Source organism: Bombina bombina, chromosome 1 (genome assembly GCF_027579735.1).
Source record: "Bombina bombina isolate aBomBom1 chromosome 1, aBomBom1.pri, whole genome shotgun sequence".
In the NCBI taxonomy this organism is placed as follows: domain Eukaryota; kingdom Metazoa; phylum Chordata; class Amphibia; order Anura; family Bombinatoridae; genus Bombina; species Bombina bombina.
This window is the reverse complement of record NC_069499.1, coordinates 1,367,358,138-1,367,379,234: the sequence shown is the minus strand read 5'-3', so window position 1 is coordinate 1,367,379,234 and position 21,097 is coordinate 1,367,358,138. Positions and strand designations below refer to the sequence as shown.

General features: G+C 37.1%; 1 protein-coding gene across 1 annotated transcript in view; it reads right to left on the bottom strand.

Moving 5' to 3' along the window:
* The window catches only part of SLC39A1 (solute carrier family 39 member 1), a 133,135-nt gene extending 121,960 nt beyond the window's left edge, over nt 1-11,175 (bottom strand). Inside the window, exon 1 of the mRNA XM_053704087.1 lies at nt 11,114-11,175. Within this exon, the coding sequence (XP_053560062.1) occupies nt 11,114-11,131 (18 nt within the window). The 5' untranslated portion in view covers nt 11,132-11,175. The remainder of the gene's footprint in view (nt 1-11,113) is intronic.
* Nucleotides 11,176-21,097: the final 9,922 nt, after the last annotated feature.

Here is a 21,097-nt window from a genome sequence, read left to right as displayed (position 1 = left end):
CTCTCCCAACCGAAACCTTGTCTAAAGTTACCTCCCAAACAAGGAAAGGTTTTAAAGAACCCTTAACAGAAGAGGAGAAAATTCGGCGAAGACAGCTTAACCTCTGTTTCTATTGTGGGGGAACTGGTCACCACATCACAGGGTGTCCAGTAAGACCCCCTAGAGGATCAAGTCGAGATATAGCCAAGTTTAAAATGGACTCTGATGTTAAGGGAACAAATTATTCTTCCACTAGCAAACTTAAAGATGCTCCTGGAGAGGATCCAGCTACTGAGAATACATCAATTCTACAAACAACCGTTTCTAACACGCTTCAAGAAATGGTACCTGATTTGAAACAGATGGTCATTGGGAGTACAACTCCAACTACATCCATTACCCATACCACTGCATCTGTTTCTGCATCAACCACATTGGGGAACTCTGCAAAAATACCTCCTGGAAATCCTGCACATTACCTTGTTTCTGCCCTGGCTGGAGATCCAGCTAACAAATGTCACTCATCAGACATAAAAGTGACAAACCTTCCAGCTAAATCAGACTCTGCCAATTCTAAAGATCCACACCTCCTTGCACCACCTTCACCCAGCTACTCATTGACTGAGAAAGAATTGGATGAGATGGTTGAATTGGATATAAATGGCACAGAAAATGAATTCCTGGACTCTGAAGGAGAGGTCATACTTTACCCGGAGGTACTCTACCCATCAGGCAGATATGACCCAGATAACAAATTCCTTGACTCTGAAGGAGAGGTCTTTTCCTACCCGGAGGTACTCTGCCCATCAGCCAGTCCATTGCAAGCTGCTGGGTATAATCAGGAACCTCTAAATCAAAACTGTCTTGGTTTTTCAGCTCTTGTTATGCCTACAGGGATATCTTCTAAGGGTCCCCAATCTCAGGCAGCTGTTCCAAGCGAAGAATCAATTCCATCTGATTGTATTAGGGCTTCAAATGGAACACTTGTTCGTAAATCCCACCTTCAGATGTTTGATCAGGCTTTGAGCGCCCAGAGTGCGCTCTTTGGAGGGGGCATCTGTCATGAACCAAGCCTCCAGACTAAAAAGAAAAAGAAAAGGTCTGGGAGGCATTCTGCCAAGAAGGGCTGTATAGGGATTTGAACCTGTGGCTCTGTGGTTGCTATTTCTGTTTGCTTACATGTTGAGCCACAGCCAGTTCCAACAATAGTATGGATCTTAAAAGATCTGATAAATAACTATTTGCCTTACTTGTTGTTACACCTGTGCAACACACAGGTGTTCTCAATTCTGGAATTAATCAGAACCAACCCTGTGCAAAACCTCCCTATTTAAGGAAGGCTTTTAGTCTGCATTTTTGTCTTCACATTGGATCTGTTTTGTCAAGTCAGAACCTGTTTCCTGTACTTCTTTGGAGAAAGATTTCACCTTTGCACCTGTTTACAAGGTATTACCAGGAGAAAGCCTTTACCTTTAAACCTGTTACCAATCTACAAGTTTGTTTCATGCTTTATGCAATTCCTGCACCAAGCTATTGCCAGGAGACAGACTTCACCTTTGCACCTGTTTACAAGGTATTACCAGGAGAAAGCCTTTACCTTTAAACCTGTTACCAGTTTGCAAGTTTGTTTCCTGCCTTGTGCATTTCCTGCACTCAGCAATTACAAGGAGAGAGACTTTACCTTTAAATCTGTTACCAGTTTGCAAGTTGTTTCCTGCATTGTGCAATTCCTGCACTCAGCAATTACAAGGAGAAAGACTTTACCTTTAAACCTGCTACCTGTTCACAAGTTGTGTTCTGCCTTGTGCAAATCTTACATTTCAGTTATTACCAGGAGAAAGACTTTCCTTTTTGAATCTGCATCTCTGCTTACTAGTTTTCTTTCTTTTCACTCCTGCTGTATGTGGTCTTAACATACCTGAGTAGCATATTTAAATATCCTGCAAGTATTTGCTTAAACAAAGTATTTTGTTGTTTAAATAAATTTGTTTTCATTTTCAATCAGTATGGCTTCTACTAATCTTCCTTTAAAGCAACTGTTCCAGACAATGAGGCTCTCACATGATATCCTGAGACAGAACATGACAATAAGAGAAGATGCAGCTTTAATAGCCATAGATGCAGAAAAAGCTTTTGATGCGGTACAGTGGGATCATCTTTTCACATCACTATCGAAGTTTGGTTTCTCGGGCTCCTTTCTAAATTATATCAAAGCAATATAAAAAATTCCGATATCTGTAATTTCAGTGAATGGAGTGGAATCTGCAGAGATTGCTCTGAAAAGAGGTACAAGACAAGGTTGTCCCTTGTCACCTTTCTTGTTTAATTTGTCTATCGAATCATTAGCTATTAAAATTCGTCAAGAGATGCAAGGGATTGTTTGTAATAATATAGAGGAAAAGATCTTGCTATATGCTGATGATGTCTTGATATTCTTGAGAAATAGCAAACAGAGTATCCCACAACTAATGGATATAATAGAATTAATCTTAGTAAGAACCCTAAGTTATGGTATGACTTGAATGTTAAACCAATTTTACAAAAAAATTCTGACCAGTTAAATGTATGGAAATATATTCCCCTGGCCTTGTCAGGCAAAATTAGCTTAATTAAAATGATTATTTTCCCAAAAATACTGTATAAAATGCAGAATCTACCGCTACTCATTAAGTCCACAGATATTAAAGTATTCAATAAAAATATAATCGATTTTCTGTGGGGTAAGAAAAGAAAAAAAATCTCTCTTAAAATACTTTCTCTTTTAAAGGAATCTGGAGGATTTGCACTTCCAGATATAGGAAAATATAACTTAGCATGCCTTGTTAAAATTGCAGCTGAATGGCTGTTAGATAAGGAATATTATACAGCAAGGCCACTGGAAGAGGGAATAGTGAAACCCTACTCTCTAAAGGCTCTCTTGCATACTAAAGTTGCAGATATACCTAAGAAGATCAAAAAACATAATTTATGTAAGAACTTACCTGATAAATTCATTTCTTTCATATTAACAAGAGTCCATGAGCTAGTGACGTATGGGATATACATTCCTACCAGGAGGGGCAAAGTTTCCCAAACCTTAAAATGCCTATAAATACACCCCTCACCACACCCACAAATCAGTTTAACGAATAGCCAAGAAGTGGGGTGATAAGAAAAAAAGTGCGAAGCATATAAAATAAGGAATTGGAATAATTGTGCTTTATACAAAAAAATCATAACCACCACAAAAAAGGGTGGGCCTCATGGACTCTTGTTAATATGAAAGAAATGAATTTATCAGGTAAGTTCTTACATAAATTATGTTTTCTTTCATGTAATTAACAAGAGTCCATGAGCTAGTGACGTATGGGATAATGACTACCCAAGATGTGGATCTTTCCACACAAGAGTCACTAGAGAGGGAGGGATAAAAATAAAGACAGCCAATTCCTGCTGAAAATAATCCACACCCAAAATAAAGTTTAACAAAAAACATAAGCAGAAGATTCAAACTGAAACCGCTGCCTGAAGAACTTTTCTACCAAAAACTGCTTCAGAAGAAGAAAATACATCAAAATGGTAGAATTTAGTAAAAGTATGCAAAGAGGACCAAGTTGCTGCTTTGCAGATCTGGTCAACCGAAGCTTCATTCCTAAACGCCCAGGAAGTAGAAACTGACCTAGTAGAATGAGCTGTAATTCTTTGAGGCGGAATTTTACCCGACTCAACATAGGCAAGATGAATTAAAGATTTCAACCAAGATGCCAAAGAAATGGCAGAAGCTTTCTGGCCTTTCCTAGAACCGGAAAAGATAACAAATAGACTAGAAGTCTTACGGAAAGATTTCGTAGCTTCAACATAATATTTCAAAGCTCTAACAACATCCAAAGAATGCAATGATTTCTCCTTAGAATTCTTAGGATTAGGACATAATGAAGGAACCACAATTTCTCTACTAATGTTGTTGGAATTCACAACTTTAGGTAAAAATTCAAAAGAAGTTCGCAACACCGCCTTATCCTGATGAAAAATCAGAAAAGGAGACTCACACGAAAGAGCAGATAATTCAGAAACTCTTCTAGCAGAAGAGATGGCCAAAAGGAACAAAACTTTCCAAGAAAGTAATTTAATGTCCAATGAATGCATAGGTTCAAACGGAGGAGCTTGAAGAGCTCCCAAGACCAAATTCAAACTCCATGGAGGAGAAATTGACTTAATGACAGGTTTTATACGAACCAAAGCTTGTACAAAACAATGAATATCAGGAAGAATAGCAATCTTTCTGTGAAAAAGAACAGAAAGAGCGGAGATTTGTCCTTTCAAAGAACTCGCGGACAAACCCTTATCTAAACCATCCTGAAGAAACTGTAAAATTCTCGGTATTCTAAAAGAATGCCAAGAAAAATGATGAGAAAGACACCAAGAAATATAAGTCTTCCAGACTCTATAATATATCTCTCGAGATACAGATTTACGAGCCTGTAACATAGTATTAATCACGGAGTCAGAGAAACCTCTATGACCAAGAATCAAGCGTTCAATCTCCATACCTTTAAATTTAAGGATTTCAGATCCGGATGGAAAAAAGGACCTTGAGACAGAAGGTCTGGTCTTAACGGAAGAGTCCATGGTTGGCAAGATGCCATCCGGACAAGATCCGCATACCAAAACCTGTGAGGCCATGCCGGAGCTATTAGCAGAACAAACGAGCATTCCCTCAGAATCTTGGAGATTACTCTTGGAAGAAGAACTAGAGGCGGAAAGATATAGGCAGGATGATACTTCCAAGGAAGTGATAATGCATCCACTGCCTCCGCCTGAGGATCCCGGGATCTGGACAGATACCTGGGAAGTTTCTTGTTTAGATGAGAGGCCAACAGATCTATCTCTGGGAGCCCCCACATTTGAACAATCTGAAGAAATACCTCTGGGTGAAGAGACCATTCGCCCGGATGCAACGTTTGGCGACTGAGATAATCCGCTTCCCAATTGTCTACACCTGGGATATGAACCGCAGAGATTAGACAGGAGCTGGATTCCGCCCAAACCAAAATTCGAGATACTTCTTTCATAGCCAGAGGACTGTGAGTCCCTCCTTGATGATTGATGTATGCCACAGTTGTGACATTGTCTGTCTGAAAACAAATGAACGATTCTCTCTTCAGAAGAGGCCAAAACTGAAGAGCTCTGAAAACTGCACGGAGTTCCAAGATATTGATCGGTAATCTCACCTCCTGAGATTCCCAAACTCCTTGTGCCGTCAGAGATCCCCACACAGCTCCCCAACCTGTGAGACTTGCATCTGTTGAAATTACAGTCCAGGTCGGAAGAACAAAAGAAGCCCCCTGAATTAAACGATGGTGATCTGTCCACCACGTTAGAGAGTGCCGAACAATCGGTTTTAAAGATATTAATTGATATATCTTCGTGTAATCCCTGCACCATTGGTTCAGCATACAGAGCTGAAGAGGTCGCATGTGAAAACGAGCAAAGGGGATCGCGTCCGATGCAGCAGTCATAAGACCTAGAATTTCCATGCATAAGGCTACCGAAGGGAATGATTGAGACTGAAGGTTTCGACAGGCTGTAATCAATTTTAGACGTCTCTTGTCTGTTAAAGACAAAGTCATGGACACCGAATCTATCTGGAAACCCAGAAAGGTTACCCTTGTTTGAGGAATCAAAGAACTTTTTGGTAAATTGATCCTCCAACCATGATCTTGAAGAAACAACACAAGTCGATTCGTATGAGACTCTGCTAAATGTAAAGACGGAGCAAGTACCAAGATATCGTCCAAATAAGGAAATACCACAATACCCTGTTCTCTGATTACAGACAGAAGGGCACCGAGAATCTTTGTGAAAATTCTTGGAGCTGTAGCAAGGCCAAACGGTAGAGCCACAAATTGGTAATGCTTGTCTAGAAAAGAGAATCTCAGGAACTGATAATGATCTGGATGAATCGGAATATGCAGATATGCATCCTGTAAATCTATTGTGGACATATAATTCCCTTGCTGAACAAAAGGCAATATAGTCCTTACAGTTACCATCTTGAACGTTGGTATCCTTACATAACGATTCAATAATTTTAGATCCAGAACTGGTCTGAAGGAATTCTCCTTCTTTGGTACAATGAAGAGATTTGAATAAAACCCCATCCCCTGTTCCGGAACTGGAACTGGCATAATTACTCCAGCCAACTCTAGATCTGAAACACAATTCAGAAATGCTTGAGCTTTCACTGGATTTACTGGGACATGGGAAAGAAAAAATCTCTTTGCAGGAGGTCTCATCTTGAAACCAATTCTGTACCCTTCTGAAACAATGTTCTGAATCCAAAGATTGTGAACAGAACTGATCCAAATTTCTTTGAAAAAACGTAACCTGCCCCCTACCAGCTGAACTGGAATGAGGGCCGTACCTTCATGTGAACTTAGAAGCAGGCTTTGCCTTTCTAGCAGGCTTGGATTTATTCCAGACTGGAGATGGTTTCCAAACTGAAACTGCTCCTGAGGACGAAGGATCAGGCTTTTGTTCTTTGTTGAAACGAAGGAACGAAAACGATTGTTAGCCCTGTTTTTACCTTTAGACTTTTTATCCTGTGGTAAAAAAGTTCCTTTCCCACCAGTAACAGTTGAAATAATAGAATCCAACTGAGAACCAAATAATTTGTTTCCCTGGAAAGAAATGGAAAGTAGAGTTGATTTAGAAGCCATATCAGCATTCCAAGTCTTAAGCCATAAAGCTCTTCTGGCTAAGATAGCCAGAGACATAAATCTAACATCAACTCTAATAATATCAAAAATGGCATCACAGATGAAATTATTAGCATGCTGGAGAAGAATAATAATATCATGAGAATCACGATTTGTTACTTGTTGCGCTAGAGTTTCCAACCAAAAAGTTGAAGCTGCAGCAACATCAGCCAATGATATAGCAGGTCTAAGAAGATTACCTGAACATAGATAAGCTTTTCTTAGAAAAGATTCAATTTTTCTATCTAAAGGATCCTTAAACGAGGTACCATCTGATGTAGGAATGGTAGTACGTTTAGCAAGGGTAGAAATAGCCCCATCAACTTTAGGGATTTTGTCCCAAAATTCTAATCTGTCAGGCGGAACAGGATATAATTGCTTAAAACGTTTAGAAGGAGTAAATGAATTACCCAATCTATCCCATTCCTTAGCAATTACTGCAGAAATAGCATTAGGAACAGGAAAGACTTCTGGAATAACCGCAGGAGCTTTAAAAAACCTTATCCAAACGTATAGAATTAGTATCAAGAGGACTAGAATCCTCTATTTCTAAAGCAATTAGTACTTCTTTAAGTAAAGAGCGAATAAATTCCATCTTAAATAAATATGAAGATTTATCAGCATCAATCTCTGAGACAGAATCCTCTGAACCAGAAGAGTCCAAAGAATCAGAATGATGGTGTTCATTTAAAAATTCATCTGTAGAGAGAGAAGATTTAAAAGACTTTTTACGTTTACTAGAAGGAGAAATAACAGACAAAGCCTTCTTTATGGATTCAGAAACAAAATCTCTTATGTTATCAGGAACATTCTGCACCTTAGATGTTGAGGGAACTGCAACAGGCAATGGTACATCACTAAAGGAAATATTATCTGCATTAACAAGTTTGTCATGACATTTAATACAAACAACAGCTGGAGGAATAGCTACCAAAAGTTTACAGCAGATACACTTAGCTTTGGTAGATCCAGCAGGCAGAGGTTTTCCTGTAGTATCTTCTGGCTCAGATGCAACGTGAGACATCTTGCAATATGTAAGAGAAAAAACAACATATAAAGCAAAATAGATCAAATTCCTTATAAGACAGTTTCAGGAATGGGAAAAAAATGCCAAACATCAAGCTTCTAGCAACCAGAAGCAAATGAAAAATGAGACTGAAATAATGTGGAGACAAAAGCGACGCCCATATTTTTTGGCGCCAAATAAGACGCCCACATTATTTGGCGCCTAAATGCTTTTGGCGCCAAAAATGACGCCACATCCGGAACGCCGACATTTTTGGCGCAAAATAACGTCAAAAAAATGACGCAACTTCCGGCGACACGTATGACGCCGGAAACGGAAATGAATTTTTGCGCCAAAAAAGTCTGCGCCAAGAATGACGCAATAAAATGAAGCATTTTCAGCCCCCGCGAGCCTAACAGCCCACAGGGAAAAAAGTCAAATTTTTGAGGTAAGAAAAATATGATAATTAAAGCATAATCCCAAATATGAAACTGACTGTCTGGAAATAAGGAAAGTTGAACATTCTGAGTCAAGGCAAATAAATGTTTGAATACATATATTTAGAACTTTATAAATAAAGTGCCCAACCATAGCTTAGAGTGTCACAGAAAATAAGACTTACTTACCCCAGGACACTCATCTACATGTTTGTAGAAAGCCAAACCAGTACTGAAACGAGAATCAGTAGAGGAAATGGTAAATATAAGAGTATATCGTCGATCTGAAAAGGGAGGTAAGAGATGAATCTCTACGACCGATAACAGAGAACCTTATGAAATAGACCCTGTAGAAGGAGATCACTGCATTCAATAGGCAATACTCTCCTCACATCCCTCTGACATTCACTGCACGCTGAGAGGAAAACCGGGCTCCAACTTGCTGCGGAGCGCATATCAACGTAGAATCTAGCACAAACTTACTTCACCACCTCCCTTGGAGGCAAAGTTTGTAAAACTGATTTGTGGGTGTGGTGAGGGGTGTATTTATAGGCATTTTAAGGTTTGGGAAACTTTGCCCCTCCTGGTAGGAATGTATATCCCATACGTCACTAGCTCATGGACTCTTGTTAATTACATGAAAGAAAGATCAGCTCAGTTATGGGTATTATAAAAGCGTGGCAGCAGTATTGCAAAAAATTAAAAGCTAATTATACAATATCTAATTATTTAACAATAACTGGATACCCCCTTTTTCCGGAAGCGTTAAAATCTGCAGTCTTCCACAGGTGGAAAAGTAAGGGATTGATATATATTGGTCAAATGATTAATTTCAATACAGAAAATCCACAGATTAAAACGTTTGAGGAATTAAGAGTTGAATATGATTTACCCAATAATTTTTTTTTTTGCCTATTTACAAATAAGGAGTCTAGCTAATAAGCTATTACACCTCCAAAAAATGGACTGGGACTGGTCCTCACTTATGCTGAACCTCAATTTAAGTAAAGCAGGAGATTTCTCGATTAGAAAATGGTATAATGAGTCTTTGAGACAGGAGGGTAGTTTAAACTTAAAACTTATTGTCAAAAAATGGCAACTGAAGGGGTTTAGAGAATGTAACGAAGACCACATATATAATAGTATCAATAAAATAAAACAAGATTTTCACTTCTTCCAATTTTAGAGAAGCACATATCTTCTTGCTTAATCAAACATACCTGACACCCTGTGCTATGTCAAGATGGAATACTCAAATTAAGGATAAATGCGCGAAATGTGGTGACAGAGGGGCAGATATTGTACATTATTTCTGGGAATGTACATTAGTTAGACAGTACTGGAATAAAATAAGTTTTCTACTCTCAAGGATATTAAAAACAGGGATATCAGTCTCCCGAGACACAGTCTTTTTTTTATTTCAAGCAGACTCCAGAATAAAAAATAAATTATTCATTGAATTAGTTATAGGGGTGGCTAGGTTCCTGTTGCTGAGAACTTGGATCTCAAAAAAACTACCATCCATAGCAGAAGTGAGTAACTTTATTTTTAAACAAATGACACTAGAACAATGCACGATAGAACAAGATAAAAGTAATGAAGTTGAGAATTTTTTCAAAAAATGGGAAATCTTTATATACTCCCAGGCAATAGATACACAGAAGAAAATTATTTATCCGCTAAGATCGACAGAATATGTTATGAATGCAATATTAAGAGGGGAACTGCCGCAGGTATAACAAGTTATTACTAGAGCGAACAGATTGTGAATGTAAATTTGAAGGCTGATATGAATTTACTTTTTTTTTTTTTTTCTTTTTTGTTCTGTGTTGTCCTGTTGCTGGGTTTTTTTTTTTTTTTTTTGTGTTGTCTTTGTTTTGCACTTATTTAGTCTTGCGTGTCGTCCAGCAATCTTTATTAGAAAATAAGTTCACAGATGAGACATATTGAAAGACACAGTGGGGACAGATAGTTAAGAGCTCAGTTTATTTTAGCTATAGAGTCAAATGCTATGATTTGATTAATGTCTGGTTTTTGGTGTTCCTGTCAATGTCTATGGTCTCCTTTTCCTTTTAGATGGGAATGCCATGACAGATATTTCTTTTGTTGTTATGTTTTTGATACTGTTCCCCGCTGCTATTGTTTTTTCCTTTTTCTTTTTTGTATCCCATCTGTTTTCTTAATAAAAATATTATAAAAAAAAAAAACAAAAAAAAAAAACGTTTATGCTTTTTTAACCCTTTGTCACATGAAAAGATATAATAAAATGTGTACAAAAATGTGAGGGGTGTACTCACTTTTGTGAGATACTGTATATACATACACAAAAACAGTCAGCTATCCTGTACTGAGCTCAGGCTTCCTCTTTTTCTGGAAGTGACTTGGGTGACATTAAAAATAAATAATAAAATGTAGCTGAAGCATGTTGCACTGCACTGAGGTGTATAATGTGTGTACTGTGTTGCCATCACTTCTTTGCCCTTTTCATATTACATCAGAGCTCAGATCATAGCATAAACACCAAGATGATCTTTGCTAAACGGAAATAAAGCAATAATAAGTATGAGATGGGTTCACTCACGGGTTTCAGGTAGTAAACAAAACAATAGGGAATAACTGCGCAGCCTGCATCACTAAAACCAACTAAACAGAATACCTAGAAAACTGATAGATTTCTGGACCGAGCTTTCTTTTTAATTTCCGGAGGTTTTTTTCTCAGTCAGCACAGCAGTGAGCAGTCACAAGTTTAGTGACCTCGAATGGAGAATAGAAAAACTGCTGCTCTATAAATAAGGGGCTTTAAAATCGATGGTAAAAAAAGCGATGGGCCCAGTCGCAGTGGGCCTATAGTTACGCTCCTGCCGTGATTATAATACAGTAGATATATGCTCTATCAGAGATGTTTAAGTGGTATAGCTTAGTAAAATAAACAGCGTCTAACAATTTAAACTTACCTCCTGTTGCTGTTTCATAAAATTCCTTTTCTACCACTGCGCATACTCACAACCACCGCCATAATGCTACACCCGGATATTAGTCTCCACCCTCAATAACACACAGCTGAAAGCATCCCTCTCACATCCTAGCGTAAGGTGCTTGATTTGTTACACGGAAAAATATACCGGTAAAGCAGGAAGGTAATGCGGTGTGAGACTGTCTGACTCGTGAGTACATTGACTGCCATTTAACCGTCTCGACTGAGCTTTACATACACAATAACATTGTTGGACAATTTGACAGTTTACAATATTTTGTTTTCTTAATTTGTGTAATCCTTTGAACTCCAGTATTTAATATACTCCAAACCTTTGTATTTAATTTATTTAATTGGGAAAACCTGAATATAGATTTGTGTTTGTATTGTGTTTTCACAGATGCCTCTTATAGTAATTTTTTTTGGTAATAATAATTGAACCATTAAATTTTTTTTATAAATTGTCTTGAAAAATGCAATGATTGTGTGTATGTGATACCTAGTACACTATTTGTGAGAGAATATATATGTGTATATAACATAAATTTGTATATCTATACACACCCCTCCCCCCCACCAGATCCACCATAAGGGGCTAGATTTATCAAGGGCTTGGAGAATTCTCTTTTGTATTCTCCTTCAAGTTATCTGCAACTTGGCCTTGGAGAGGCGTACCGGTGCGCGCAAATTTATCAAAAAAATATGAATTAATTTGCGCTGTTTGTAAAGTGAGCTGGGGCAGATTAAGATTAATTTCTACACGCGAAAAAAGGTAGTGTTCCTGATTTATCATTAGTTTTTTTTTATATTATTAGGTTATAATAATGACCCTATATAACCGTAACACATTCAAATTAATACAATGTTCGTTCTTTTTTGGGGGGGCAATTTTGCATTCTATATTTGGCATAATATGTATCTAGCCAAGGATAGACCTGCTAGAATCAGAAAGTATTCCATTAGAAATAGATGTGAACATAACACAAGCTCAGACATCATTTATAATGCTGTTCTCCACAGTACCTATGGAAAACTATAACATGCACATTTGTAGATTGCATTCTCCAAAGGTGCATAAAATTGATAAATGGTAACTGGGCATAATGCTAAGGCAGACTCTAGGAAATGCGACTAAAACTAGCAAATTTAACCCTTTTTTTTTTAAGCGCACCTGTGCGTTTTGGCAAACGTAAACAAAGCAAGAGGAATGTATAGTTGTACTTGCCCAATTTTGGGTGCATTTTGCATTAATAAATCAAGATTTTCAGTTGTTTTTTAAGGCACAATTTTAGGAGAATTGGTTTGATAAATCCTGCTCAAGTTGTTAAAGGCACAGTGTACTCCCAGAATTTTTATTGTTTAAAAAGATAGATAATCCCTTTACAGTATTACCAATTCCCCAGTTTTACATAACCAGCAATGTTATATTAATACACCTTTTACCTCTGTGATTACCTTGTATCTAAACCTCTGCAGAATGCTCCCTTACCTTAAAGCGAAGGTAAAGTTACCTTGACGCTGATCCACAATCCAATTCTTTGTTACAAATAAATAGGAGTTTCATTAATGATTTTTTAAATATTTATTACAAATACAGTAATCTTTGTTTTAATTCCCCTTTTTCAGCTCAGCAAAATCAACCCTTTTTTTTTTTTTTTTTTTTTTTTTTTTTTAATGTCCTGGTCACGTTTTTAGATCAGCCAGTTGAAAATCTGACCGTTAGGCGGCCGTGACCCCACGTCATCCGCCTACTTGATGCTATGCTCATGCGCTACAGTCTTCATCTCTTAGTAGAAGCGCGTTCCCGTTTGCTCTGTTTCGCCGACTATCGCATGCGGGATTGCTATGTCATATTTGCGCATGCGCATTTAGAATGTTCATTGTGAACACGCTTCTGATATTACGTATAGAGCGGGTGGGATTGCTCTATACGTTACAGCACCTATTATCCGGAAATAGAGGTTGGGAGGAGATATCTTTGAAACGGTAGGGAAATATATAGACATAAATACAAGAACAATAAAAAAATATATATAAAATAAAGTTAGAGATTAGCTTATTCTTTGGTGAAATAATTAATTGATATATTCAAATTTAATAAACTTTACCTTCACTTTAATTCTTTTGACAGACTTGCATTTTAGCCAATCAGTGATAACTCATAAATAACTCCGGGAGTGAGCAGTAATATTTATATGGCACACATGACCTAGCACTGTCTATCTGTGAAAAACTGGCAAAATGCACTTAAATAAGAGGCTGCCTTCAAGGGCTTAGAAATTAGCATATGAGCCTACCTAGGTTGTTGACTGTCCCTTTAAAATTTAGAAGCAATTACAAATATTTAGGAGCCAGAGAGTGATATTTGCATATACATATATGGAGAATATCACAAAGAGTTAAGAACCAGGGGAAACATTCTAGGAGGCAGTGACTCCCAGGCTCCTGGGTTTGTCGAGCTTTGAGTTAGAAGATATATAATTGTAAAAATACATCTCCATATTGTTCATAAGGTTAATTTGGTTTGAATACATTACTATTTCTTGCATGTTTAAAGGGATAGTAAAGTCCAAATTAAATTTTCATGATCCAGAAAGGGCATGCCATTTTAAACAACTTTTTAATTTACTTTTAATATCAAATTTGCTTTGTTCTCTTATTCTTAGTTGAAAGCTAAACCTAGATAGGTCTCATATGCTAATTTTTAAGCCCTTGAAAGCCGCCTCTTATCTAAATGCATTTGACAGTTTTCACAGTTAGATGGCGCTAGTTCATGTATTCCATATAGATAACACTGTGCTCATGCACATGAAGTTATTTAAGAGTCAGCACTAATTGCCTAAAATGCAAGTTTATCAAAAGATCTGAGATAAGGAGGCAGTCTGCAGGAGTTTAGCTACAAGGTAATTAGAGGTAAAAAGTATATTTCAGTGTTGGTTATGTAAAACTGAGGAATGGTAAATAAAGGGGTTATCTTTCTTTTTAAACAATAAAATTTTTGATGTTTACTATCCCTTTAATATCTGTTCCAATGTGTAACTGCCGCTGATCCAATCAGAAGCGCATGTTACACAGCAGGGTTGTGTAGGTAGCACTGCTGATTAGGTAAGCAACAGTTTCCACTCTAGACAAGAAGTGCTGTGTGAGTCCCAGGGTGGATGAAAATCAATTATTAAAAAAATAAATACAAAAATCAGATTTTTTAAAAAAATTTTTTTTATTTAAATTAGATTTTTTAATTTTATTTAAATAAAATGCAGATAGTTTTCTGTTTGATACATTATAAAGAATAACGGGATGACGTCACCGCGCAACTTTATTTATACTTAACAATGTTAATTATAGGAGCAGGAGGCATGCTGCTTAGAAGCCTGTGTCTCAGGCATCTAAGCAGCTACTGACCCCCAAAACCCACCATTGGAAAGGTAATTGCCTAACATTTCAAACAGTGTAAGTCTTGGGGGTCTTAAAAAAAAAAAAAAAAAAAAAAAAAAAGTTCAAAAAATAAAAAAAACCTTAAAAAATCTTAGCACTCAAAGGGTTAATATATGCATGGCTGTAATATTTAATTTACTTGATAAATATCAAGTAAAGTTCCATTCACAATGTCATGCTCTCCCAGAGGATTCTGTAAGGTTATTTGGGGCATTTTGTTATTTGTAGAAGATATTATCACATATTCTTGGGTTTGCAGTTCACAAAACTGTGAATTTGTGTCTGCAGAAATATATCGTGCCTCCTTCTTTACAGCAACAAATTTATAAAATAAACATACTGAGTTGAGAAATAAACCTTAAAGGGGCATAAATCCAACAAGTTAACTTTAATGATTCAGATAGAGCATACAATTTTAATTAACTTTCAGATTTAAAGTTAAGGTTAAGTTTTCATGTTTTCAAGACATTAATGCATCATTGGCTAACATAATAAGCTGTTCGCTAAATTTATTCCATTTTATATCACATATTTCTATTTTTTTTATTATAGTAAGCTGCCTACCGTTAGCGTGTAAACTCCACCCCACCTCAGCTTCTGGATTTTTTTATGCTGTTACGTATAGAGCGGTCCCACCCGCTCTATGCGCATCTCCAAAGCTCGTACATGACGATCGTAAGCATTGCGCATGCGCAAACCTCCGATTTCTATGACCAATGCGCATGCGACACTCCTCAATCTCAAACTACAATGCGCATGCGTTAATCGCCGTTTGCAACATAGCGCTGAAGGAACAACTATACAGTGTTCATTCAGTGCTATGTTGTGCGATTGAGAGATCAGCTTTTTTTTTTTTTGACCTGACACGTTTGTAACAATTTTTGCTGTAGGTGGTCCGAATTAAAGCTACTACGCATGCGCGAACGGGAGCGCGCGCTGGAGTACAAGATGTAGAATAGGACAGTAGCGCATGCGCTTTTTGAATAGTAGGCGGGTGACGTAGATCCACGGCCGCCTAACGGCCAGAATTTCAGTTGGTAGTTTGAAGAACGTGATCAAGAGGGAAAAAAAAAAAAAAAAAAACGGGTTGATTGTTATCATCTTAAAATATAGCTTTTATATGGCTATAACTTTATTTCTAAGATCATTTCATACAGGTTGATGAATGAAACTCATATTTATTTGTGACAGATAATTGAATTCTATTTCGATATACAGGTAAGTTTACCTTCACTTTAATGATCACATTTGCTTCATTCTCTTGGTATGCTTTGTTGAAGGAGCATCAATTGACTAATGTTGACTATCTGAACACACTAGATGAGGCAATAACGAGGTATATATGTACAGCCACCAATTGACATCTAGCTCCCAGTAGTGCTTGCTGTTCCTGAGCCTACCTAGGTGCACTTTTTAACAAAGGATACCAATAGAACAAAGGAAAATATATATTAAAGTACATTTTAAAGTTGTTTAAAATGACCCGTTCTATCTAATTAATGAAAGTTTCATTTTAACGTTACTGTCCCTTTTCAATCCAATTATTACCCTGAAATTCTATGTACACAGAATCAACCCCTTAATAAGTTTCAGGAAGCTCAGTGAATAGAATATTGTTTGTAGTGGAATAGATCTGCACAAGGACCCAAGTGTGAAGAAGGGAGGGGAAAGCAGTAAAAATAAATTGAAACCTGTAATTTTTACAAAATAGGGCCCTCAATTCCTCCTTTATGTGTTTGTCAAATTTTGTCTTTTCTCTTTGTTGTATTTAAATGAATTGTACCCATGGACAGCCCTGCAGAATTTGTTGGCGCTTCATAAATAAAGTATAATAAAATAAAACTATTTAAATAATTTTTTTTCCCCTCCTTCTAATAAAGCACTGTACAGCTGAATAGTTGATCAAATATGAATAACCTATTAAAGGGACTTGAAACCCAAAATTTTTCTTTCATGATTCAGATAGAGCATGCTATTTTAACCCTTTGAGTGCTAATGACGGCTCTGAGCCGTCGCAGAGTTTCCCACACTGGTGCTAATGACGGCTCTGAGTCGTCACTAGTCCTCTCCCACCTTAAAGGGACACTGAACCCAGATTTTTTCTTTTGTAATTCAGAAAGAGCATGCAATTTTAATCAACTTTCTAATTTACTCCTATTATCAATTTGTCTTCGTTCTCTTGCTATCATTATTTGAAAAAGAAGGCATCTAAGCTTTTTTGGTTTCAGTACTCTGGACAGCACTTTTTTATTGGTGGATGAATTTATCCACCAATCAGCAAGGACAACCCAGGTTGTTAACCAAAAATGGGCCGGCATCTAAACTTACATTCTTGCATTTCAAATAAAGATACCAAGAGAATGAAGAAAATTTGATAATAGGAGTAAATTAGAAAGTTGCTTAAAATTTCATGCTCCATCTGAATCACACATTTTTTTTTTTATTTTTTTTTGGGTACAGTGTCCCTTTAAGGGAGATCTGGGGGCTCTAACCGGCTCCTACCCCGGCGATCGTGCCTGTAGAGTGACAGGCATCGCCGGGGCTTCCCGTTTTGCGTGGTCAAAGCCCAACTTTATTTATACTTAACAATGTTAAGTATAGGAGCAGGGGGCATGCTGCTTAGAAGCCTGTATCTCGGGCATCTAGGCAGCTACAGACCCCCCAAGAAAAATATAAAAAAAAAGTTTAAAAAAAAATTGTTCAAAAAATAAAAAAAAAAACATTAAAAAAGCTTAGCACCCAGCTGGGAAAGTGCTTAGCACTCAAAGGGTTAAACAACTTTCCAGTTTACTACCAATATCAATTTGGTTTCATTCTCTTGGTTTTCTTTATTGAAGGAGGAGCAGTGCACCTCTGGGAGCTAGTTGAACACATGGGTGAGCCCATCACAAGAGGCATATATGTGCAGCCACCAATCAGCAGCTATCTCCGAGCTTCTGAGAATACCTAGGTATGATTTTCAACAAAAGATACCAAAAGGATTAAAAAAATTAGATAATAGAATTAAATTGGTAAGTTGTTAACAATTTCATGCTCTCTCTGAATCGTGAAAGAAAATTTTTAAGTTTCATGTCCCTTTAAACTGGAGTTGCTGAGAAGGTATAGTCTTCGAATGTGGTGCACGAGGCACTCAGAGTATGTGTGCATTTTGCTAAAACAGTACAATATTTTAACTAGAAGCATTTAGTGTTCTCCACAGGAAAATTTTCTAGCGGGAGGCATTATTAAGTAGCTGGGTGGGGCCAGTGTAATATTTTGCAATATTTATAGCCTTTTCTGTTATTTAAAGGGACAGTAAACTTATTTTACTATTAGGTTTAAAAATCTTAAAGATTTGATAGATTTTAGCTCTCAAAGTTGCACTTACCTGGTCTCCTCACCAGGCTCTTCTGATCATGTCTTCTTTTTCAAAAGTGACTCACAGACGCACTTTCTAATCACTGCGCGCCCGATTGTATTATTGAACTGAATGTAGCTCGCTCCCACTACCAGACCAGACTGTCCTTTTTAAGCTTTCCAATGTACAAGTTCATTTCATAATTTAACGTAAAGTGATTAAATGATAATTTAAGCAACAAACATTGAAAACATTTAAAGGGACACTGAACTCAAATTTTTTTTCTTTCATGATTCAGATAGAGCATGCAATTTTAAGCATTTTTCTAATTTACTCCTATTATCAATTTTTCTTCGTTCTCTTGCTATCTTTATTTTAAAAGCAGGAATGTAAATCTTAGCAGCCAGCCCATTTAAGGTTCAGCACCATGGATAGCGCAAGATAGCAAGAGAACGAAGAAAAATTGATAATAGGAGTAAATTAGAAAGTTGTTTAAAATTGCATGCTCTATCTGATTTATGAAAGAAAACATTTGGGTTTATTAGCTTAAATTTTAGCTGGGTAGTGCTCCCACTAAAAAGTCCCTGGGGAGAATGCTAATGCAAGTATATTGCAAAAATGCTTCTATTTAAAGTTGAAATGCACCACTACACATTTTAAATTGTGACCTTTCTATTCCTTTAACGACTATTTAAAATATGACTTGTATACAGGCAACCCTGGCTGTATGTGGTAATCACATGGGCAATAGCAGGAGGCAGCCAATTAATAAAACCTAGAACATGCAGCTAATTAACTAATGTGCATTTATGCTGGGCTGCTCATAATTTGTTTGTAATTGGCACTTCAAGTTTACTACACAAGAATAAATATTAAAGGGATACTTAAACTAATTTTTTTTCTTTAATGATTCAGATAGAGCATTCAATTTTAAGTAACTTTCTAATTTACTCCTTATCAATTTTTCTTTGTTCTTTTGCTATCTTTATTTAAAAAGCAGGATTGTAACGCTTAGGAACCGGATCATTTTTGGTTCAGAACCTTGATTATGTTTGCAAGCGCTATTTAGGTTGTTGAACCTAAAATGGTCCAGCTCCTAAGCTTTACATTCCTTCCTTTTTAAATAAATATAGCAAGAGAACGAAGAAAAATTAATAATGGGAGTAAATTAGAAAGTTGCTTAAAATGGCATGCTCTATCTGAACCATGAAAGAAACAATTTGGGTTTAGTATCCCTTTAAACTATCTGAGCTGTCACTGGGATGAGCTGTGTAGTGCAGTGCATCAGAAGTCAAGCATAGTCATTTTTGGCTCCAATACACATGAATTGTTTATGAAGTTAGCAGTAGCACTTAGTATCAGATTGTATTTGTGTAATAAACTCTGATACAGTGATGAGCAGTGCTGCACATCAGTACTCAATCAACATGTAATTCCTGTTGCCCTGTTTATTTGTAGTTGACAATTGTGAATTATTATTCTTCCCCTCCAGAGTAATGAGCAATATAGTTATTAAAAAAAAAAGTCATGCAGCTTAAGAACCGATTCCTTGCCCTGTGCATCTCACCACAGTTTCTGCTCTGATAGGTTCAACATGTATTTTGTGTAGTAAATTTGCATTATATAATATCATGCAGCTTATTAACAGGATCTCTCATTCTTGCAGTCTGATCCGCTGTGGATTGCTGTGTTTAGAGGACGGTGACGATGATGTCACTAGTTCACAGTGAGCCTGCACATGAGCTGTGTGTGCTCAAAAATTTCTACCTAGGTAGCCCTCCATGATAGGACTCGCATAATGAGTCCAATGGAGGGCTTGGAAATTGATTCAATTTTTAAATCAAATCATTTTAACAAAAATGAGCTTTTTCACATAGTGTCTAAGTGGGATATAAACCCATTGATGTTCTGGAGTTAATGCATATAACATCTGGAGAGTCTGAAAAGTTATTAAACAGCAGTTTGTACAGTTAATTGGACTCCTACATTCTAAGTATTAGGTTTATTTCCCCTGCTGGAAATAGCAATTCCTGTTAAGTGGCAAATATCTTGATAATCTGTAATCTCCATTCTTACGGTAGTTGATTGAACTGGCACACTTTATTTCTGTAAATGGACTTCCTTCTGCATCAACTACAGCAACATTGTTCCTGTGATATGTCTTTCAGCTCCATGTTCTGTCCCAAAATGTATTGTTGGACAAAGGCTTCTAATTTACATCACAATTCTGGAAGCATTTCTATGCTTGCCTTTGCATCACCTGTTCTCTCACGTCATTGTATCACCCACAAACAAATGGGCAGACTGAATGAACCAATCAGCCCTTGGAACGTTACCTAAATTGTTTTTGCTCATATCTGCAGTATGCAGCTGAATAAGCTTATAACAACCATGTGCATTATTTCCTGAAGATGTCCCCATTCTAAACTACTTCCAGGTGTTCCTGTTGCCACTCTATTTCCTGATTTGGCTCTAAGGTTGTTTCAATTGACCTCAAACTGCTATCTCCTGCAACAGACTTTATTACATGAGCTGGGTCACCAGAAGTTCTGCACCAACAAGACTTGGTCGCCTGCCCCCTCTTAAAGCTGTTGCGACAAAGTATGACTTTCTCCAACATTGGTGTGTCCGGTCCACGGCGTCATCCTTACTTTTGGGATATTCTCTTCCCCAACAGGAAATGGCAAAGAGTCCCAGCAAAGCTGGCCATATAGTCCCTCCTAGGCTCCGCCCACCCCAGTCATTCTCTTTGCCGTTGCACAGGCAACATCTCCACGGAGATGGTTAAGAGTTTTTTGGTATTTAAATTTACCATAAAATATGGAAAAAATATATCTGTTGGTGTGAATCCAAAGGATTCCCATGGAATAAGATAAAAATTCCTAACATTCTCTCCTTTCTACAAGAAGGTTTGGAGAAAGGATTATCTGCAAGTTCTCTAAAGGGACAGATCTCTGCTTTATCTGTCTTACTACACAAAAGACTGGCGGCTATGCCAGATGTTCAAGCATTTGTTCAGGCTCTGGTTAGGATCAAGCCTGTTTACAGACCTTTGACTCCTCCCTGGAGTCTAAATCTAGTTCTTTCAGTTCTTCAAGGGGTTCCGTTTGAACCTTTACATTCCATAGATATTAAGTTACTATCTTGGAAAGTTTTGTTTTTAGTTGCAATTTCTTCTGCTAGAAGAGTTTC